Source organism: Scophthalmus maximus, chromosome 2, assembly GCF_022379125.1.
Source record: "Scophthalmus maximus strain ysfricsl-2021 chromosome 2, ASM2237912v1, whole genome shotgun sequence".
NCBI classification, from domain to species: Eukaryota; Metazoa; Chordata; class Actinopteri; order Pleuronectiformes; family Scophthalmidae; genus Scophthalmus; species Scophthalmus maximus.
The window spans coordinates 14,923,183-14,946,353 of record NC_061516.1 but is presented as its reverse complement, the minus strand read 5'-3'; the positions used below and the strand labels follow the sequence as shown (position 1 = coordinate 14,946,353).

At 42.9% G+C, this 23,171-nt stretch overlaps 2 protein-coding genes across 8 annotated transcripts; one reads left to right on the top strand and one right to left on the bottom strand.

Annotated features, from left to right (window-relative positions):
• Positions 1-1,861: 1,861 nt before the first annotated feature.
• Positions 1,862-10,366, bottom strand: snx19a (sorting nexin 19a). 7 transcript variants are annotated; one of them, XM_035626594.2, is made up of 14 exons: positions 10,212-10,334; positions 9,244-9,318; positions 7,318-7,905; positions 6,397-7,215; positions 6,164-6,302; positions 5,969-6,069; positions 5,760-5,879; positions 5,393-5,511; positions 5,073-5,163; positions 4,793-4,967; positions 4,456-4,579; positions 3,318-3,502; positions 3,100-3,187; positions 1,862-2,867 (listed from the first exon to the last, which is right to left on the bottom strand). In XM_035626594.2, exons 1-14 carry the CDS (start codon positions 10,317-10,319, stop codon positions 2,738-2,740), a joined length of 2,862 nt encoding a protein of 953 aa, XP_035482487.2. In that variant the 5' UTR covers positions 10,320-10,334; the 3' UTR covers positions 1,862-2,737. The 7 variants fall into 7 exon arrangements, with proteins under 7 accessions (XP_035482487.2, XP_035482488.2, XP_035482484.2 ...); XM_035626595.2 differs by having other exon boundaries at positions 7,570-7,905; XM_035626591.2 differs by having other exon boundaries at positions 6,397-7,905.
• On the top strand, positions 9,985-17,388 carry LOC118301269 (carotenoid-cleaving dioxygenase, mitochondrial). Its single transcript, XM_035626598.2, has 12 exons — positions 9,985-10,336; positions 12,186-12,387; positions 12,477-12,688; positions 13,152-13,267; positions 13,434-13,536; positions 13,624-13,752; positions 13,857-14,017; positions 14,102-14,269; positions 14,679-14,816; positions 15,036-15,218; positions 15,753-15,863; positions 17,071-17,388. The coding sequence occupies exons 1-12, from the start codon at positions 10,318-10,320 to the stop codon at positions 17,191-17,193; spliced, it is 1,665 nt and encodes a 554-aa protein (XP_035482491.1). The 5' UTR covers positions 9,985-10,317; the 3' UTR covers positions 17,194-17,388.
• Positions 17,389-23,171: the final 5,783 nt, after the last annotated feature.

Below are 23,171 nucleotides of genomic sequence, written 5' to 3'. Positions count from 1 at the left end.
ACAAGGTTACAAAATGGTAGTGCTAGAAATTTAAGAGATCAACAGAGTTCATCAATTCATCCAAAGGGGGATATAAATGTGTGGACATGTTCCAAATTTCTATTAACCAGCACCAGAACAGCTAGATAAGATGTCATTTAAATCACTTATGAGTTTCTGAGAATTAACTGTGGGGGTTTGAACAAATTTAAGTTGGAAGTTTACATTACATGACGTGAGCTTTGGACAAATACGAGAAAAGGCCTGAAGGTTAAACTGACTACCAGGAAACATCTGTTTAGGCTCAGTCCACATCATAAAGCTTAGTCCGGCTGCCTAAACCTAATTCATAATTTATGTGAGAGTAAAATAAAAAAATAACCTGTAGGCAATTGTCGGCTTCAATGGCACAGAACGTGCTATTAGTAATGTTTTTGACGCGCCTAAAAGACTCCAAACTATCTCTTGCTCAAGCTCAACTCTCATTCCTATGTGGTTTGAATGCTCTTTGGATAAAAGCATCTGCTAGATGAATGTAGTACAAAATTAACAATATGATCTTTAGTCTGTGATAAGCGCTGCACAGTATCATAGTTTGGGCTTCATACAGTTTTTGTTTAAATGCTCTTTTTTAAGATCTTAAACAAACTGTACTTGTCTTGGAAGAAAAGACATACAAATAATAATACATTTCTAAACACATTTGAGATGAGTCAACAAATCCATTATTTGTTTTTTAAATTTCACAGATGTTTGACCCATTGAGGGATTTCAAAAAAACACGCTTATGGGGCCTCCATCAATGCAGCTTGAGTGTTTTTGCCCCCTATTGTAGCCAGTGAAGTCCCAAAGCATGAGACAGGAGGTGGGAGCCTGCCAATATCAGCCCATGATATCATGAGAAAGTAAGCGAGCTGTGCTAAATGTTCCCAAGATCAAATTCAGTCCATCTGAACTACATGTGGAAACTAAGGCATAAGATATTAACGCTGACATCTGATACAAGTTTCAGTGCGTGGACCTCAGCATCAGGAAAAGAATGAGGTTATGTGCTGTTTGGACTGTGTTGTGTTGTCAGGAATTCCTGTTACCGTGTCCACGCCTATGTACAAATTCAATGTTAAGACTCTGCGATCATAAAGATTTACAGAGACGTATTTGTTGCAAGACTGTTATATATTTAATCACACACAGTTTTGATCTGCCTCTGATGTTGTGTCCTAGGTGTTGAAGCACCTACTGAATCTTCCAGGAACTGAAACAATCTAAACTTTACATGTACAGTAGTGGTTCAGCAACTGTAAATATATGGTGGTGCCAACAAGAGTTTCCTCTCAAACAACGGAAAAGACAGAGAAGATGGGAAGCACACTTCAGTCTCATTAAAGGATAAATCCAGATTTTTCACACAAAACAGATGAGTGATTTCACAATGACAATCTCTGGGACATCATCACATCCCTGCACAGGACACGCAGTGAGACACTGCAGTGTGACGTGGTTTTACATGAGGTATACTGCTTAACAACCCTCTTATATAATCATATAACTGATTATATGCCTTACAATGATGCCAGCAGTTTTGGTAACCATAATTTCTACTGATGCCACTTGAAGTGTTGCTGTTACTTTTACACCGCAAAGGCCTGAAAAGACATCCATCCATCCATCCATTGTCTACCGCTTTATCCATTTAAGGGTCACGGGGGGCTGGAGCCAATCCCAGCTAACATTGGGCGAGAGGCGGGGTACACCCTGGACAGGTCGCCAGCCTATCGCAGGGCCACACACAGAGACGGACAACCATTCACTCTCACATTCACTCTCACATTCACACCTACGGTCAATTTAGAGTCTCCAATGAACCTAACCCCATTCTACATGTCTTTGGACTGTGGGAGGAAGCCGGAGAACCCGGAGAGAACCAATGCATACACGGGGGGAACATGCAAACTCCCCTGAAAAGACAAAAATACAAAAATAAAATATAAATATAAAAATATTCGCCACTCAAGTCAAATATAAAGGGAGCGTTTTTCACTGTGGTTTCATAAGTCACGCAGTGAGGTGATAATCTTGCATGCTATTACAGCCTCATCAAAGGAATCATCTCTGATTATTTTTCATTCTGCTGGTCAGGATCAAAAATGCTCATAGACACTAACCCTTGTTAAAGCACTTTTATCAGTGAAATATCTGTCTGAGATCTTGGATGAATTATTGAAAGTACATGTTTCAAAGGTTTTTCCGTTATGTTGTTATGGTGGTCAGCTGTTGTTGAAAATGTGACTGCCATTGCCAGAACAAACTCTTATTATGACAATCCATTTTGAAGTTTCACTTAAAAGCTAAAATATGCACAATTTTGTTAAAAAAGCTTGTTATCAAATGAAAAAAACAAATCAATCAAAATTATTACTCAAAATAAAGTGTGCAGTTAACTGACGACCTTACTTTGTGTCTATTCAAATTACCCTGCTATTTTTTTTCATCATAAAAAATTTCCCTTGTCAATCAAATGTTAAACCACAGCTTAAAAAAGTTACAGTAAAACCAACACTCTGGTGCTGGTTTCTTAAAGTAGGTGTTACAGTAACTGGACCAGATTAAGCTTTAACCTCAACACTGAGAGTGTATGTGCACGGATGCTGCTCATAAAATCCGAATTCATCACAACGCTTACACACACACATATACTGCACATCATCCACCAGTGGCCTCCACCTGTGAGGCAGCAGCGTGTTTTAGCATGTCCTGATCATGTGTGGGGACTGTCCCTCTCTGGGTCTTTAGTCAGGCTCTGCAGCAGGGCCCTCTGGGAAGCCTCATCGCACGACTCAGGGATCAGTAGCTCCAGCAGAAGATCACAGATGCAGTAAATCAGATGCCTGCACACAATCACACAAACAGGGTAAACGACAGACTCACATCAGCTGTTATTGAAACAGATTATTAAATACTGCAGCAACATTTTGTTCATTTTCGCAGTGCATGACAGTATAGTTAAACCACAGTAGTGATGCATCTTACCTCTTGGTTTAATTGTTTGCCTTCACAATTTTGTTTCTTAGCTCCTTGGACACATACTGTATCTACGCGACAGTTTGGTTGTTGACTCACTTGTTAATCTGATGGTCCTGTAAAGACTCTAGCATGGTCTCCAAGGTCAGTCTGTACTTCTCATGGCCGAGCATCTCCGTGATGAGCTCTGCTCGAGTGCAAAGAATGAGACAAACCAAAAAGGACAAGGTACTTTCAGGAGCCTTGCAAATCAGAACAACATTTAACCTTTAATCGAACAGTTACAATCTGGATTTAACAGCTGCTACACACTGCACCTGGGAGCAGCTGCATTAGGCAGTCCAGACATTGCTCCTTAGTCTCCTCCCTTTCAGCAGCGCTGCGCTCCGGCCGTGGTTGAGCAGGTAACGTGCCACCTGGCCACACAGCTTCCTGCAACACTTGTAGGTAAATCACCCAGCAGGGGGCACTGGTAAGGTGGGCAACTCCTACATCCAACCATCTAAGACAAAAGTCAGTAGTTTAGTGCAACAAGGTCTGCTTTTCAACTACATATAAGCCACTGTGTACAGGAAATGAAAATACATACATAAACATGCAAACATGCTTTGAGCAGACTGAAAGACATGCACACAAGGGGAAGCAGCACAAACAAGCATTCTTAAATATCTATAAAACATTGCAGGGGCATGACCATTATTTACTGACATGCTTAGTGAACCTCAAAACCTCAAAATTCCACAGGAATATGTCCAGTCTTAAAATGGAGGCAAGTATAATCAGTTAGGGAAGGCAGAACACAAGAGATTAGACAAGCAGCCTTCCCACGGGCTGTGTGGCAAAGCAAACCCAGTGGTAATACTAGAGGAGTCTTTGTTTAAAACTGCATAGCCAGTAAGGCATGAACATCGCATTTAACGAAAAAATAATATTGTGAAAGGCAATCTGAGAGAATCTTATGAGGCATTCATGTACCACAAACCACTCAGTACCTCATAAAGATGTCACTTGTCCTACAAAAGGACCCAATGACGCGATGTTCAGCTGTGTGAAGGAAAAATAATTGAGCACCACAATGTGACCACAATTGTGACCACAATGTACAAAAACAGATCTGCAGCCGCACGTTTTCATGTGTCAGTTGGATCAGATGAAGTCAACTTTCAACTGCTATTTCTTTACCTAAACAAATGAAAGAATACATCAGGGAATTCCCTCTCATCCTGAACACTGAAGCGGACTGATTTCAAAAGCCATTTTGTGTAATAAATGATTAGCTTTCCTACTTGTAATGATATACAAGGTGCAGTGCCATTGTAAAAAAAAGTATTAGCCCTGCGGATCAACTCTTCTCATCACACCTCCCTTCTCCAGGAGTTATTTACATGTTCAGCCGGTTGGATGGTAGAACAAAATCTTGCAATTTCAACACAGAAGCAAAGAAGAAACACCCACCTCTCAATGAAGGTGCCAAAGAGCAGTCTGATGGTCTTCTGTATATTCTCAGTGCACAGCCAACTCCACTGGTCCTTCATCAGCAGACACAAGATATTCAAAGCTACGTCTGCCACAGCTGTGTCTGCAGATAACGCACAACGATGGGAACAGATGAACACATTGAAACACACATGAAATACATGCAGATGACACCAATAGAGGAGAACAACTATTAGGACTCTTCAGTTTGTGCCTTAGCAAACAGTGGACTTTTGCTGCCCCCAAGTGGTGACCCAATGTAACTGTATGTTGCTTCTCTGGGGCTGCAGGGAATGAAACACAGGATAAAACTAACTAGGACTGCTGAGTAAATTTGAACCTGTCCCGTGAGTTTTCCCTGGAGTCTTCTTGTCTCTGTCAGGCTGCCCACAGCTCTGCTTGGTTGTCTCTTTCTCGTTCTGCCCACATAAAATTATTTCCTGCTCTTTGACGAAGCTCTCCAGGCCAGACAGCGGCATGCCATTGAGGACCTAAAGAGCCAACAAGGAGCGAAGCCGAAAATATCAACTGGGTCCAGAGCCATGTCAAACACACGTCTATCAATCACAGATAGCAAATACAGTGCAGTAACTTACGGCGCTGCCCTCGCTAAAGCAGTATGTCACTTTCGGGTGCAAGTCGGGTATATTGAGAGATGGGGAAATTTTGCTCGGGAACATAAGCCTCCTGATGCATGAAACACAAAACCAAAAGTTCCCCCATTACAGTCATGAAACAACACACAGTGTACCAGAACAATCAGCTTATCTTTCGTCTTAATCATTATAATCATCAAGATGAACTTAAATTAATCAATCTTAGAATCTCGTAGGCGGACGCACACAGTGATGTGGGGGGGTCACACATACACAGGCTCCGTTATTAACTTGTTACTGAGCAAATATGTTGCTCTCACCGATACTTTCTGTGGTCCATTGTTCTTCCATCGGTGTCTCCCTCAAGGTCCTCTGTTGGACTGAGGGGCTCAGGGTAAGGGAACGCCGTCTTCAATGTGTCTAAAGCATTTTCCATCATCTTTAACGTAAATCCAGTTGGAGAAGACATGAAAAAAAATCAAATTTCACTTATTGAAAAAAGAAAATAACCAAAGAAAATACATAGATCCCACTTTCTATACTGTTAATCAGTGAGTTTTAGAGGGGCTGACAGGCTAATTTTATTTCCTTTGCACAGAGCCACACTGTTCTCCTTGCTTTAAGTGTCATGCTGAGCTAAGATAACCGGCTGAATATTTGTACACTGTAACGTATATGTTTCTTCACCTTATCAATTCTTGACTTGACAAAAGGTTTTCTTCCAAAATATGTGCAGACATCTGTCTGGACAGCCAGGAACTCCTGCATGTCCTCACTGTTGGCCGTCTCCGGAATGCTGCTTAATTGCTAGAAATTCAATCAAATGATAGGACCGCACAAATCATCATTGATAATTTAGAGTGAAGACAATTGAGTGATGTGACCCTGATACTCACTTTGAGGAACGTATCCAGCTGGCTCTTACGGGCCTCAACCCTCTCGCTGTCCGCATTGCCAAATGAAAGGTCAGGGAACATTTTCTTTGGACCTTTGACATCTGAAATGCACAATATTGGCTTACAACAACGTACTGTACATATCTTGACACACTTAAGTTCAATGGTCAAGTAAAGCAAAGGATCATGACTTACTCTTGATTAATTTTTTGACTTCAGGCTTCTCCTCTAAACGTGTCTGCAAGTTGAGGAACTCGCTGTACCTCCGGTTGACAGAGTGACAGGCGACAGATTGCAGAGCGGCACCGTTTTCTGCTTCGGCCAGTTTCTCAAACTGTAAGACAGAAAGTGGGGGGCAATGTGTGATAAATCAATAACACATATTGAAGTGTCAGTCAAGCGTTAAAGGCAGCGCGAGGTGGCGTTACCTTCACAGTGTAGAGAGTGTAGGGGTGTGTGCCAGCGCCACGCTGCTCCTTTGCGGCGACAGTACCAGAAATTTGTACGTTCTGGATTTGCACAGGTGCAGCCTGGTTGTTGGGCGAATCGAAGTTGTAGGAGGTTAGACAAAATCTTCTCGGAGAGCAAGATGGGGATTTCTCCTGGGCTATACCTGCTGGCCACTGGGAGTCCTCCGGCACAACCACCTTCGGCCCAAGATTTTTCAGGGGACCGAAGCAGCCGAAGGCCTCGTCGTCCTTTAAGGGGCTCACGCTGCAGAAGTTCGTTGGAGGACCACAGTCACAAAGGCCTCCTGTGAGCTCGTCCTCTGAGTCCGACTGAATCAGGGAGTCCAGTGAAATAATTTTGGACTCAGATGACAGGGAGCAATGGCCAGATGTGAGTGAACAGCAGTTCACTTTGCATGGTGTGAGCAAACCTGCGTGGCAACTTTCCAATTTCTCCACAGATGTCAGGCTGACCAGGCTGCTCTGCGAGGAGTCCCAGTCACAGAACGTGCCGTGGCTCTGCTGATCATCAAGGTCCGACGAGCTCTTGCTGGAGAGGCCTGCTTGTTCGGAGGAAGACAGTGACCTGCAGGTGGTCCAGGACTCCCGCGGGATTTGACATCTGTACAGTGCAGCTGTCGGGTGCTCATCCAGTTCCTGTGGCTCTCTGGACCTGGTGAATATGTCTACAATGGTTTGGTTCAGCCAGTCCGGGTCCGACGCCCTGCTTATAAGTGGCAACAGCACGTTGCAGGTGATGAGTTCTGTGACCATGTAACCTCCGGTCCTTGTCTCCATCTGAGGGTACGGAACAAGCACATGTAAGACCAGGTTAACTAGCGCTCTTGAGTAGCTGAGCTCAGTGGCTTCACTTCTCACTGCTGGGTGAGGGGAATCTACTTTGCTGTAAAGCTGCCAGAGGCTGACGGCCTCCCTCTGTGTTGACTGTATCTGTTTTGCCGTCATGTAGCTCTGCAGGTGACAGCCATACAGCTCGAGCAGCCGCTGGACCAGCGCTTTCCTGTCCACACGCCGGCCACGCTCCTTCAGCTCCATCACCGACTCTAACATTGAATTACGCACCGCACGCTCAAACTCCCCCTCCACCTCTGGCAGCAGAGTACGATACCACGAGGACACAAAGTCACGCACTGCTTTGTGGACGGCACTGTCGATCTCATGGTTCAACCTCCACTCGTGCTCGGGCGAATACAGCGGTGGGTTGATCACGCCAAGGGGCAGAAAATGTTCCAGGTGGAGGAGGCTGTTTGCGTCCAGCACGGCACGGGAACCGAGCCAACCCCCGAGGACCACCAAGAGACTGGTGAAGATGCAGAGGAGCCAAACGTTCACAAGGAGATGGAAGAGGACAAGCCACGCCAGCAGAGCTCCGAGCCCCAGCAGCCTCCTCTGACCAAGTAACTCTGATAAAGTCCAGTGATTGGAGCTCTTTGAGGAAGGCATGGCAGTCAGCAGGTGGAGTGTGTTCTGTTGAAAAGAGACAATGACATATTATAAGCCATAAGAATGAGAAAGTAATGCTTTGGATTGCTTGATTTACTTGATTTATAAACCCTAAATAACCAAACAACACTGCCTAAATCCTCATATGAGGAAGCCGGCTGTTGCAACTCTTGGCTGTGCTAGTTGCACAATATTTATGTATAATGATGAGATTTTTTCACAACTAGCCTGCAACTAACAAAAAGTCTCACTATCAATAAATCTGTGTATCTATTGTTTAATCATTTGGTCCAAAAATCCCAATTTTACAGTGCTTTTCTGTCCAATCAACCGTTTGCAATATCATACAACAGGGACAATACCAAATGACCTGTAACCAGAGGACTGAAAAAATACATTTGAGCTATTATTCAATGATCAGACTAACTGACCATTAATTTTTTTTCTTTTTTTTTTTTACATAAATACCGTACAGGGCTGTCATTGTGTTCCCCCCATTTGTAATTTCTAATATACTGTATGTTTGAAATGCGACAATCCTTCCCCATTCATCACTGTACAATACAAACAATGATATATGTTAAAACTGAGACGTGTTGTACTGAATTCGAAACACTGAGCTAACAACCGATCCTTAATCAAACAGGTTATGATATTGTTAAAAAAACTAAATCATCACTGAGGAATGAAGTTGTAGCTGGTAAAGGTGGGGCTCTGTGGATTTCATAACGTCTTATCCATATCCATAATTATACATCTGAACATATCTGTTGCTAACATCTTTATGGATTTTATAATATTAATAATGTGCAATATAATTGTTAACTACAAACTTCTAAGATAAATGGAGTGAAGTGAAAAGTATGCTGAAATAGATGAAGAAATGCCTCTGAGATCAGTTGAGTAGCTTATTAGAAGTATCAGAAAATGTGAAGACTCAACTACAAGCACCTACAATATTCAAGTAGGTTACATGATTAAAATTGACTTTGTTGCTTTGCACCAATGATAACAGAAATTACCCCTCCCCCCCCCCCAAACATGTAAAATATGAATCAATTAAAAATAAGAAATACAAATATAATATCAATACAAATATATAGAAAAAAATGGAAATAGCCTACTGGTGTAGCATTATACTGATCGTTTTCAAATGAGAGAGGCAACAACGTTACCAGAGCGAGGACCCGTTGCCATGGCGATTTGTAAAACTCCATTGCAGCTACAATTAGCTCTGAGCTAAGACCACAGGCGGTGCTAGTGTACACCTGCGTTTTGGACAGTTACTGTACCTCTGATCTACTCACGAAGAACTGAAATATTCAGCCCACGTGTTCAGACAGTGAGGAGACAGAATATTACCGGAACAGTTGATATTGGAGCTTTATAGCACGAACACCTGCTCGGACATGGGACGTCCTCCTCCTCCTCCTCCTCCTGCCGCGGGACATTGCTTTAATCCCCCAACACAGATAATCAGGATGAGCCAGTCAAGACGCACACGCGCACGTACGCGCGCACACACACCCGCGCACGCACACACGCACGCGCAAACACACACGAACAAACGTGCGCGCACGCGCGCACACAGCCCATGTGCGGAGACAAGCGCAGCAGCTGTCACGTGACCACATGTACACTCGGTCGTCACCACAGCTCCGAGGCGCAGCGTCATGTTCACGTTCACCCCTGCGGACATGTTGGAGTCTCCAGTTGACCTGCATGTCTTTGGGACGAAGCAGCGGCCAAGGGGGGGGATGCAAACTCAACCACAAAAAGGCAAATCTGTGGTTCGAACCCAGAATCTTTTTCATCTGTGGTCGCCATATTTAGTACCAGAAGGTCCATGTCAGAGACAGATCGTATTTCCTATTCCCTTTGTTGATAAGTACATTACAAAGCCTTCTCGTGCAATCTACTCCTTTAACCCCTGTTCAATTTTTGTTCTCAAATATGCTGTCAACACCCCCCCAGCATTACTTCAAATTGAAAGCCCTCTTGAGCATCCCCTCATATCTCGGCAAGGCCTTTAGTTTTGATATTTGAAGGAACAAAGTTAAGGGATTTGCACTCTTCTATGATACTTCAAATGTAGCTCCTGTCACGTAGTACAACTTCGCACTAAAGCGAATGTACAAATTGCTTAGTTTGGAAGCACATTACAGAGCAGGCACCAAAAGTCTCCTGTGTTATTCCGATCAAATATTAATTGGGTTATTTTTCCTGACCAGCTTAACCAGCAATGGTGACCAGTTAGACCACTGTGAACAGCTTGACCAGCAATGGATATCCTGGACTCTGTTTCAATAACGAATCGTGTAACCGGTTACATAATGGCGCTGCAGCGCGCTCCTGCGCACTGGCGAGTCCTCCGTGGTCCAGCGCCACTCGGATGAAGCGAGCAGCAGGAGTGTGTCCATCCGTCCGACCACTGCCATGTCTCCCGTGAGCCCAGGTGAGCCCCGTGCGCGTGTTCTGCGGTGCACACACACAATGCATGTTTAGACTTCATGTATACGGACGAGAGAGAGAGAGAGAGAGAAAGAGAGAGAGAGAGAGAGAGAGAGAGAGCGCGTGCACTGCAGACACGCACGCGCACATGTTGAAGCTCGACAAACTGTGAAACCGTTGGATTTTTTTCTTTTATCTTACAAACGCGTTTCTATGAAATACGGAGTGAGCAGCGACGCGCACTGTGCAGTGTGATGGGGGGCGAGCACGCACAAGTACATCGTGTACACATTCAGACATGTCCGCTTTCAGCGCAGGCTACAGGTCGTTCGTACAGGGGGATGACTTGTGTTGTGGTTACAGCAGGTCAATGGGTTATAGGCATGGTCAGATACGGCTCATATATAGCCTACAACTACCGGTAGCCTTAATCTATATTTGATTTTTTTTTTTTTTTTAAATGTATGTATTCATCCAAATTCGTGAATCCACTTTGCTTGTTTAAAGGCAAGGAACGGTGCATTGGTTCAGCATCTGGCTGTTGTACTGGTGGATTTTCCGAGGCCTTCATGCGCCTGACCACACCTCGTTTTAAGAGCAACACATGGGTGCTCACATGAGTGCAAGTGCATTTATTATTTAAAAGACACTGGTGCTGGATGGGAAATTGACAACGGCAATTGGTCAGAAACTAGCGGACACGCCTTCTCAGTGTGTGTGTGTGTGTGTGGACAGGAGGCTTCAGGTTCACACGTCCATCCTGCACAGTGAAGATAAAAAGCACTGATACCTCACTTAATTCATCAGATTCCTCAAAATGTAGTTTTCCACATATATACACTGCTGCTCCACGGCTCTGAGATAAAGGCTTCATTAAAATGTATTGTCATTTTCTTTGATCGTATCACAAAAATATCCTAGTTGCACACATGTCCCTGTCTCCTTGTTTTTCACTCGAGAATTAGATAACAGTCACTCCCTTGTAATAGTTGCACTGGGGTAAAATGAGGTTTGGTTTCAGTCCATGGCAACGATGGAGCTGCCTGTTGACAATAATTCAAGTCAGATGTCTCATAAACACTGGAATCTGCCGTTTGGGAGCCGTCGTCCTCCACTCGAGTTCTTTAAATATTGAGCGGTTTGAGTCAACAGAAGATCGCAGTGACGCAGGGCCTGTTTTGTTGAGGTACTCTCTTTTCCCCAAATATAGTGTTGCAACAAGTTACATGTTAACTGCTGATTTTGAGCAAAATGAAGTAGCTGGAGATCTTTTTTTAATTTTTAAATATAACTTATTCATTACCATATCTTCTCAAACATTTAGGTCAAACATTACTAATATACAAGATATATTATTCCAAGTTACTGTAACCTCCATTGTTTATCTGGTTCTCTTCTCAAATGTTTTTTGAATTTAAATTATTGTTTGTATTTTTTTCTTTAAACAATAATAGTATTTTTTCAACGTGGCCAGTAAAGTATTCTTAACTCATCTTTAATAACATTTAGAGAAGTGTGACTTGCTACCAGATACATTTTTAGCATTTTTTTTGTTACATGCTATATTCACATATCCTGCCTTTTTATATCACCACTGCTTGCGTAGAGGTTCAAGAAGATGTTCCTTTCAGTTGAAATAACTGATAACAAAAATTTAACAATCCTGGTTGGCTATAAAATATCTTTTGGTTAAACACGGGGTGCAAATTGCCTAGTGCAGTCAAACTGAGTGTATTCTTTTTAGGATGTTGCTTGAAAGTCTTCTCATCAGCCAAGAAAAATATAGCCAAGGTTTTTGCCCAGCCGGAATTGAAAGCAAACGCAAATGTACTGTATGTGTTCATTTCAAACAGACGACAACAAGCCCGTTGACAACGGCAAGGTCAAGGACTCCATCAACACGCTGAAGGGGCTGGAGACAATCACTCCCTTGGTGCGCTCTGTGCAGGAGACCCCTGAACCAATCTCCGCCAAAGTCCAAGGCATCATTCCCTCCTGGATCAGTGGCAACTTCCTTCGCAATGGCCCGGGGAAGTTTGAGTTTGGAAACACACAGTGAGTTGGATACAGCTCATTTCTTTCACAAATGAAAAAAAAATACCAAAGTCTAGTGATCAGACCTTGACCTGTGTACCTCACCACAGCTATAACCACTGGTTCGACGGGATGGCCATGATGCACCAGTTCAAGATTGACAAAGGCCAGGTGACGTACATGAGTCGCTTCCTGAGCAGCGACGCCTACAAAAAGAACAGTGAGCGGGACCGGATTGTGATGTCAGAATTTGGTACCCTGGCCCTGCCCGACCCCTGTAAGAACTTCTTTCAACGCTTCCTCTCTCGCTTTGAGAGGATGGGTGAGTGGATGCAACAAGAAGGGACGGGGAAATGAGTAATGTCTGCTTGTGGTACAGCAATCAGCTGTAGTTGGTTAGTTACATGGATTCACTATATTTGCTCTGCTCCGAGGCATAAATGAAATAACAACAATTCCCGTTTGCTAGTTTGACAAAGGCAGCCACAACTACTCGGGGAATATCTGGATGAGCTGGAAGAAAAGAAGACACCGTACAAACTCTTTTCATAAATCATGTAGTGTGGCCGGAGGTGTTCAACATGCACCCCGGTAACATAATTACTGAACATATGCTACAGTGGGGAAGAAGAGACGGGGAACTCTCAAATTGACTTCTCAGTGTAACTACGAGCTGCAAACCATGGAGCAGTTGTTTAAAAAGGTCTAAAAAGCCAGCGAAGAAGAATGCTTACATTCTTTTAAAAGCCCCCGTTAATCCAGCGACGTGTTTTTCTCTTTTGCAGAGCCCACGGATAATGCAAGCGTGAGCTTTGTGAGGTACAAAGGAGACTACTATGTCAGCACGGAGACAAACTTCATGCACAGAGTGAACCCAGAGAATCTAGAAACACTAGAAAAGGTACGCGTATGATTGTAACAGAGTAATAAGACAATATTGATATCGCTTTCATTAATTATATTGCAACACACACAAAGTCTCTTCTGTCCATTACAGAAGTTATAATGTAGCAGCCATAATCATAATCTTTCACATTGATTCTTCTCACCACTGCCACGTTTCGTAGGTGGACTGGAGCAAGTTTATTGCTGTGAATGGAGCCACTGCCCACCCACACTATGACCCCGATGGTACCACCTACAATATGGGCAATTCCTACGGAAGCAAAGGTTAGTCCCATTGTCCACAAGACCCAGGTTGGGTTGGGTCTAATCCCACAGGAAGGTGTGTGTAACAGGTGTCACGGCTATTTTCAGGAGCCCTGTACAACATCATCAAAGTGCCGCCAGAGAAGACGGACGCCGAAAACACGCTGCAAGGAGCCAAAATACTCTGTTCTATTGCACCTGCAAAAAAGTCCCACCCTTCCTACTACCACAGCTTTGGTAAGTCAGCCCCTCTGGGCATCACTCATCATTCGCAGCATCTGCGTCTTTCACTTGTTGCCCTCAGCTGCAAAAGCACATTGATACCATCCTCTTGCCTCCAGCCATGTCCGAGAACTTTGTGGTGTTCATCGAGCAGCCAATTAAGATGGACCTGCTGAAGATCGTCACGTGCAAGATGAGGGGGAAGGCTTTGAGTCAGGGCATCTACTGGGATCCCAGTCAGGAAACAGTCTTCCACCTTGTCGACAAGCATACAGGCAATGTAAAGATGTAACCCTGGCGGTAAGAGGTAAAGATTAATTAACGGAGTGATCTCCGGTCTGACCGTGTCAATTGTGCGTCGCAGGTCAGCTCGGTGAAGTACCACACCAAAGCCATCTCCACCTTCCACCAGATCAACGCCTTTGAGGAGGACGGATTCTTGATGGTTGACATGTGCTGCTCGGACGACGGCCAAGCCCTCGACAACTACCTCATTCAGAACCTACGCAAGTCGGGAGACGCCCTAGATGAGGTCAGAATCGAATGACTCACATACACACATGAATTAACACTCTTTGAGTCGCTATTAAAGTACTTATTTAAACTAAACTCAGTCCATGCTCGGATCATTTTGCGAACCAGATTCCTTTTTCCCCGTTGTGCTTCAGTTTTTCAATGCATTTCTTTTTCCTCAAGTCATCTTAAGTATTTAGTAACTGCTCTAGGCAATGTGGGCTTATAGCTAATCCATTTCCTGTCTACTAAATAATTGTGAAGTACCTTAGGAAGAGAACTTTTTCAAATTGAAATGTGTTGCCCTCTGTCAGTTACGTTTGCTACCTGTTACCTTTGCTGTTACATTGTTTTCCCTGTTCCTTTGCAGCAAGAGCCATTTGTGATAAATCTCTCAAATAAATCCATATTGTTCCTGTACTTCCCAGGTGTACAACACCATCTGCAGGGTTTTCCCCCGGCGGTTTGTTTTGCCCCTTAATGTGACCAGTGAAACACCAACAGACCAGAACCTGAACACTCGGCCCTCCAGTGACGCAACGTGTGTGAAAATCAGTACGGAGAGGGTGAGCTGTACATGATAACATAGTTATATTCCACAATCAATCCAAGAGAAGAATTTATATTCATCTAAACTGGTGGAAATACACAATACTATTTACTCTGTACTACATTTTCTTCCTTTTCACATGAGCATCCCAAACTGAAGCGGATGTCCAGTGAAAAAATGTCGGGACGGCAACAACTCGATAACAATGGACATGTGATCCTCCCTTTGTCGGCAGGTGTTCTGTCAGCACGAGGATCTCCATGGAGACGACCTCCACGAGTACGGTGGCCTGGAGTTCCCTCAGATCAACTACGGCAGATGTAACACGCGGCCGTACCGTTACTTCTACGGCTGTGGCTTCAGACACCTGGTGGGAGACTCTTTGCTCAAGATGGACCTGAACGACAAGACGTTCAAGGTGATTGACCGACCACACTGCTTGTTCTCCCACTGACGAACAACACGACAAATCAGCCTCTGTTTTAGCTGTGATACTGAAAATCGACCAAGCCCCGCCTCTAAATGGACACGTAATATCTACTTTGGTTAATATGCAAAAGAAATTATATGTGTGATAAAGATTTATTTTAGTTTTATGGGGGGCTATGTGCCAGACTGTTGGGACCGAGTCAGGCTAGCGGTTCCTCTGTTCCCAGTATTTATGCTAAGCTGACCTGTTACCATGTACTGTACCAACAAAAGACCTGAAGGAAACATGTACCATATACAGTTTACATGCATGTACAAATGAGTAGCCTATCATCGATGCACAATGCACAGTGCCACGTACATAAATGCATAAAAAACAGAGAAATATGAAGAAGAAGAATACAAATTTCCATGTTGTGTTCCATTGCACTGATGATGCAGGAGTTTATGGAATGTCACCTTTGAAATACCCGTTAAATTGCGGAAACACTAAGCTGCTGTTTGTGAATGTGATTTACCGCAGGTCTGGTACCAGAAGGGTTTCTACCCATCAGAGCCAGTGTTCGTGCCGTCACCTGATGCCGTGGAGGAGGACGACGGTGTCATCCTCTCCGTGGTCCTCATCCCCTCACAGGTAAGGCTGTTCAACAAAAAAAAAGGCAGGAGTTAATACAGGAGTAGACGAATAGCCCAGGTGACGGTAAAAATAAGGGGTTAACGTGTTTGGAAGTATCAATCTGCAGTCAGATCACTCGTGTCACTTTGGAGAAACAGGCCTCAGACCCTGTTGTGCCTCTGTGAATCTACGGACCTTCTTTGAAACATTCATTCATAATAAAGTGTAGGTTGCGATGATGCTGTCTCTGATGTTTTAGTCGCCACCATGCAGCTGGCCTGTAAGTTGACCTGAGCTCAGTGGATTCTCTCTTACAGTCTGTTATCAGCTGGACGCACAATGTGTAATAACTATGCACGAGGTGAGATGAGCAGAGCTATATATATTTATTAATGAACTAACACGAAAATAAAGTTTTAAATTAGATACGCAAAAATAAAACTTTATAATGGCCGGACAATGTTGTTTCTGGCCATTGCTAGCTGTGCCAGTAATATGAACAATATCAGAGAGAGAGAGAGAGATGTGTGGAATTTTTGTTGGCTGTTGGAGCAAATTCCTCTTTGGGAATGTGAGAACAGACGTGCTGTGTGAATGGGTGATTGTAAATCGTACTGTCAAGCGCTTTGAGTGGTCGATAAGACGAGCAAAGAGCAATGTAAATGCAGCCCATTTACCATTTAATATCACATATTATACCCCATTAAAATGAAATTTGAGTCAAACCGTAATATTTCTATTTGATGAGCTACAGTTTCCAACCATCTAAAACTGGTATATGTTATGTCGCGGCTTGAATCTAAGTTGCTTTATCTCCTTCCTTCTCTCAACCGTGCCGTCGCTGTGACGCAAATCAAAGGCTGAAGGAGAATTAAAGCTAAAATTCCGCGGGGTCGTGACTAGAAGCAGACTGACAGCGGGTGCTATGCAGATTTTAAGGGTCATGACATGGCAAATGAAATTTCCCACACTTATGTCATGGTTTATTTACTGTATGTCTCACCGGTGGAGTCACTCTGAGGCCTTGTGCGCCTCATGCACTTTCTGAAAACCATGATTTAATTCACTGCTCTAAACAAACACATGATGAGAAACACAGCACACAACCTGGTTTCACTTCATCCCCGAAAATATTCGGAGAGACCGTGTCACGCTCTGACTGTGATTCTGATAAGTTGCTTTCTGTGGATGTTGATTATGATTTCCACAAAACTTTTCTCTCTAGGACAAAGGAACATTCCTCCTGGCTTTGGATGCCAAGACGTTCGAAGAGCTGGGTAGAGCCGACGTGCCCGTGAACATGCCTTATGGCTTCCATGGTACCTTTGATGCATCTGCAGGAATATAATTCTGCTACAGTCAAAGTCATTCAGATATATAACGTAATACAAAGAATGCTAAATGCAGTGAAAATCATACAGTAGTTATTATACGTAGTTATTACAGTTGCGATAGACTATTATACCACACAAGTGTCCAATGAACATTTCATTTTGTATTCTCGGAAAAAACTTTTTTAATCATTAAATGACTTTTATAAACACTTTTTGCCTTTAAATATTTACCTATGTGTTAAGTTAAAGTGCATCTTTAACACACACCATCTGTGCCAAGTCATACTAAGAAATATGCTCACATATCAAAACAGCTGCTTCAAATGTTAACAGGATTTTGGGGGTTTGAATTGCATCAACCTTTTAACAGAAGATGGATATCAATATATCATGTTTCTTGATGGCATGCTTCTATATGGGAGTTTTTGTTGTTATTCTTTGATTGATCCAATTTATTTCAAACATGTCACAAAAAAATAAAACAGAAACATCAGCAGACCGATCAGAATCCCCGTAAATAATTCAGATAAGGCAACACATCCTCTATAAGGGCGTTTCATTTTTCATGGTAATAAATCATTTAGCAGAGACTGCTGTTGGTCTTTGGACCCGCCCGTCATTCGGACTGTAGTCGGGGAGCGGGGTGATAAGTCTCTCCAGGGCCGAAGCAGCCTGCTCCGGGACCAACCCCTTTTCTTTTCCCTTAGACAGCGTGGTGAACAGACACACGGAGGCTTCTTTATGTGGAACCGAGCGTTGCCGCATTTATTGTAGAACTGACAGACTGAACACTTTCCCACAGATCTCCTACATGCACATGCACCGTACTTTTTCAGCCGCTCCGCTCTCTCTCTCTCTCTCACTCTACCCACGTACACACACACACCCTACACACCTACTCCACGCACCGCCCCATTCACAACGGGCATTACGCCACTCACACAACACTGCTGTTGCTGATGTCAATTTGATAACACTGGATTTGAACAGTCAATCGTTTCTTATTTATCATTTCTGCTCTCAGTCTCCAATCCCAGCCAAACCAGGACAAACACAACAAAGATATTCATTGAAATATTTATTCAATTAGTAATTAATATTGATTAATATGTTTTTTATTTTTTCACAAGGAAATTTAACATACTATCCCCCCTTCCTAATTTCAATTTTAGAGATAGAATCTAATATCTCCCATGTATTTTTTGAATTTATTTTTTTTGTCCTTCAGTAGTTCATTTTTGCTACTTCTCATAATTCGTTTCAATTTGTCTGTCTCATTTTTGGGTCAAGCTTTTGTTATTTTCCTTAATACGCCTCTGTATAGTTCATTATTCTTAATTGGAACGTTTCTTTTCAAGTCATAAAATCCAATTCCACACAATTGTAAGTTAGATTTTTGTTTAGAAGGTGTCTTTTCATTCATTCAACAGTGTGCACACGCAAGGACTTGATCAAATCATGGGTTTTTCCACAGTAAGACCAGAGTTCGTCTCAGCAGCAGATTAATTGATAGATCAGAAGTCAGTGACCACTCAGTGTGCCAATATAGTGAACACAAAACTGCAAAGACCTACATTTACATTAAAAAATGATGTGAATTAGTTTTATCTGCTGTAAGAAGTCCAGACATCCACCAGAGGGCAGCGGGTGATTCCATTTACTGTAAGTACCTCAGTCATGTTCTGAATCTGCAGTCAGGACCTGAGCCCACGACCCGAGCGCCAATAGTTGATAAGAAACAACAACAAGAACAAAAAAGAAATGCAGGAAACAAATAAATAAAGGACAGAAATAAAATGTTGTTTTGTTGTTGTTTGTGTGTAACGTGGACAGCGAGATATTGGTTTTGAGAGTAGCACAAATCAATTTTACAAAACCCCTCATGAACAACAGCGCTCTTCTTTCAGCTCTATGATCTTAACAGATCCACTTTCTTTCTCACACAACTGTTTCAACAAAGGGGTGAGGCAGGAGTAACGTCTCTGAGGACGGCACGGCGGCTACAGGAGGGATCAAACATGTGACCCCCTGACAATGGGACAGTCTGTAACCGCCTCGTCAAAAACGTCCCGCAAACACTGGCGAAGCCTGGCATTGAACCTGGGATGGGTTACTTCCAAGTCTGTGACCCTAACAACCGTATTTATAGGACACTTGAGACAGAGTGCCTCCACTGGGTCCCCCCCTTGAAAAGACAAGATGCAAGGGGGGGAAAGAACAAGTGAAGGAACACCTTGGTTCAGTAACAAAACGAAACATGAAAAGACTTGGAATAGATCAAAATCGTGGATTAAAGCAGAAGAGTAACTGCAGCTTGCCATTTCACTTATTGGGCTGCGTGTGTGGCCACGGAACAGATGCACATTTCCATAGAGGAGTGAACAAAAGGCAAAAGAAAGAGAGAAAACTCTCTGTGTGTTCCTGACAGCCGGTTAAAGCAACAGGAGCCCAACTCTTAAAATGAAACCTCCACATCTAACGGGGGGTTATTTTGCAGCCACTTTTGGTTTGTTTAAAAAGTTTTAGGGATGCCTTCAGAGTACAGAGCTGCAGATGGTACACTATGTTAGAATATCAAAAAAAAAAAAGGATTTCAAGAACAATGTCCGTCTGAATCTTTCAACTACTCATCACTGCCTTCTGAGTGTTTTTTTTATTCCCTATTAATACAATAATATATTATTCACACTAACATGATCTGTGTGGCAAGAAAAGACTAAAGAAACCTAAAGGAAAACATAATTTGATTTCTGATTTCTGATGAATCAGAGCGTTGATCTGATTTTACACTGATCCACTTCAGACATTCATAGACCACCTGCTGATTTATGCTGCAAAGAGAAGTTCTGACAGATTTTTTTAACCTAGAAGTCCCTCTTATTATCAATTCAAAAACTCTTGCTTTTTTCTTATAAATACCAATAGTTAAAAATTAGTTCTTCAAAACTGATGGAAATTTTATGTGCACATCCTTGTGTTTCGGCTTTTTCATCTACAATTTAACATCTGATTTATGAATTAGGCAGCAAGAACGTACGAGGTGATCATTGTCACATTGACGACTCAACATCAGTTAGATATCGTTGTTGAGCTCGTCTATTGAAGCAGTCAGCAGTGTCTCAGGTCAGGAATTGTGATCTTTTTTCTCTCCTCCCCGACAGGATGATATAGTTTGTGATCAGCGGTGGCATAAGGAGCACAACATTTATTTTTAGTTTGCTTCTTGTTGGTGATATGAATAGCTCTGAGAGCTGCTGCGCTTTGTGCGAATTCAGGAAACGTTTGAAGTCAGACACCTTCAGAGAACATCTGTCCTGCCACATTCACCAGTATCCTGTGAAAACACTACATCATGTTGTGAGGAATAATACTTTTGATATTGGTACGATTTTTCACACTTTTTGCAGGAAGGATAACACCAGGGAGCGGAACTCAACACTCAAAGGTTTTGCGCTTCGTTTGAGCTACAGTGAAAAGTAGCGGCACGACTTTCTAACATAATAGCATATAATTGGGGGACTGCAAGACTGAATACAGGTATTTATTGAGCATGCATTATACTTACAATCTAACAGCAGAGTTCTTCGCTTGCAACAAAACACCAGGCCACTTAGGGGCACAACACTAAACTACTATCACAATTTTAAGGGTTGACAGAAAAAGTATTATCAAAAAGTGGCCGAGAAACATTATTCAGACTTTGTGTGACTCAGATGATCTTTGGGGCTCTAGTTTGGCCTCCACAGCTTTGTCTTTCCTGTGTTCGGAGATGAGCAGGTGGAGCACACTGGGCTTTTGGAGCTTTGTCACTGAAAACAGCGAAGCTTAAACCAAAACAACGAGCTGAAAGACTCTGCAGAGCCGAGGGGAACCGCAGGGTCGGTGATCCGTTCCTGTGGTTCTGTCACTACCAGCAACAACTTTCACATACTTTAGTCACTAGTCAGTTCAAATAAACTATTGATCAGAGAAGCAGTGACTATTAGACTCGTGGGTGTTTTACATTGCAGCAGGTCATCATTACCATTAGCAAAGAGTCAGCTTGGTCTGGAGTAAACCAGGAAACAGAAGCATAAAAACAACATCAAGGTGTCATTGTTTACAATTAATATCAAATTTCTTTGCCAGGAAAAAAAGCAGCTTATCCGCTCACAAAGGCAGTAATTACAAAAGGTGTGAAATAACACAAAATATAAATATACAAATGAAACAGATATACATGGGTGGTGACAGGTGCATTGAAACCAACAGTCAGTGAAAAATGATGCGGTCTGGACACACCCACACGGTCCTGAGCATCTGTCTGATCACTGAGAGTGAAAACATCTGTACTGTACCGTGACTGTGTGGAAGATCATCTGTGCAGACGGTGATCTAAACGTAGAACACATTGAAATGGAGATGACACAAACATGCTGCAACTAAATCTGCACCAGGCTATTTAACAGTAAAAGACTGTTACTAGGAACTTAACGTTTTCAAGTCCACAGCATCATTTAAAGAGAAGTGATTGTGCTTCACAGACCAAAATCAAAACACTATTATAATACATTTCTTTCAAACAACAGCAGTTTTCTTGTACAAATGTCATTGTGCCAATGCGTATTGGCCAGTAGCCATGGGTATAAGTCCCCTGTGTTGACAAACATGTTGTCGACTATGGACAGACGCTAGAATTGACGGTTGCCTGCTCAACCTGAAGTCAAGGGATTTAAAGAGATCATTTCCAATCCAACCCAACCTAACAAAACCCCAGACGCCCCAGTTTGTCCAGGATTGTCCCGGTTTCACGCTGCGTGTCCACAATAAAAGGAGACATATCATGGTCATATTCAGGTTCATGGTTTCAGTTTGGGTTATTACTTGGAAAGGTTCACATGCTCTAATGTTGAGAAAACATCAGTTTCCTAATACTGCCACTCCTCTTCCCAGCTCCGTCTGAAACACTTGGGGCTCCTGTCTCTTTAAGGCCCCTCCCTCCCAATGAAGCCTATTACTTGCTAAACTGCTTCTTACTTAACTATTTCTTGCATTATAGCTTTCCCTTGACCATCACCCACTTGAAATTCCATACAAGCCAAGGTGAATCTCGACTGTACCATTGAGCAGCTTTCGGAGACAAGCTAGATCCTTAGATCCAAGTATTTTCTTCTCTTCTGACATCCGAGCAATTTTTTCTGCTTCCATTCTTTGACCAAAGCTACAGGCTAAACAGGTCCTGGACTTTATTATCTCTGCATCGGACAAAATGTGATAGAACTGATTTCAATCTTCTCACGTAAGACAGAAAGCGAGCTCTTTTCTCAAAAACTGACTTTTCTTTAAAACTCCGATTCAGCTTTTAGATGAGAGAGAGACAGGAGCCGGCTTTAACACCAACGTCTTTAAAAAGATAAGATAATTGTGACTCACTGAAGTCGCTCCGAGCAGCACGTTAACAACGACACTGTGTACAGAAGGTTTTGTAGTGCAGCACACGAGCCCTAAGTACCGTCAGACTACTGAAGAGGAGTCAGGTCTTCAGCTTCTGTTTGTCTTTTGTGTGCTGCATGCTCACGATAATCGTGCACATGTGAGGAATCCTATTTCCTATTCCCACTCTTGCAGTCTGTTTTCAGTTAGATCATTACTACAGTGAGAAATCTGGTTATGCATGTGTGTGTGTGAGCATTTTTTTTTTTAGAATCAAGAGCATCGTTTGACCTAAAAGTATTGTATGTATGTGTGTGTGTGTGTGCTCCCCTGACACGCATGCTGTATAGACTTACACACACATGCAGTTTCCACACACCCACTCCCTGCTGCAGTCTTTTCAATACATCGAGCCTGATTCACGTTAACCCATAAAACATGTCTGACATATTAATCAGGTCTGCATGTGGGGGTAGCTCCACTATTGCACTGCTGTGAGGGGGGAGGGCTCTCATTGGGCCATCTTACGCATCCTAGTGGCCAATAAGAGAAGGCTGAACTTCTCTTCTCCTAGCAACAA

What these genes read in the sequence shown, in the direction of transcription:
- LOC118301269 (XM_035626598.2), top strand. An exon ending in CTCTCGCTTTGAGAGGATGG is followed by an intron (nt 12,689 to 13,151) that starts GTGAGTGGATGC and finishes TCTCTTTTGCAG; the next exon opens with AGCCCACGGATAATGCAAGC. An exon ending in CAATTCCTACGGAAGCAAAG is followed by an intron (nt 13,537 to 13,623) that starts GTTAGTCCCATT and finishes GGCTATTTTCAG; the next exon opens with GAGCCCTGTACAACATCATC.
- snx19a (XM_035626591.2), bottom strand. Translation starts at nt 10,319, where the DNA reads ATGGCAGTGGTCGGACGGATGGACACACTCCTGCTGCTCGCTTCATCC. An exon ending in ACACTCTCTACACTGTGAAG is followed by an intron (nt 6,303 to 6,396) that starts GTAACGCCACCT and finishes TCTGTCTTACAG; the next exon opens with TTTGAGAAACTGGCCGAAGC. An exon ending in AAATTTACTCAGCAGTCCTA is followed by an intron (nt 4,580 to 4,792) that starts GTTAGTTTTATC and finishes CGTTATCTGCAG; the next exon opens with ACACAGCTGTGGCAGACGTA.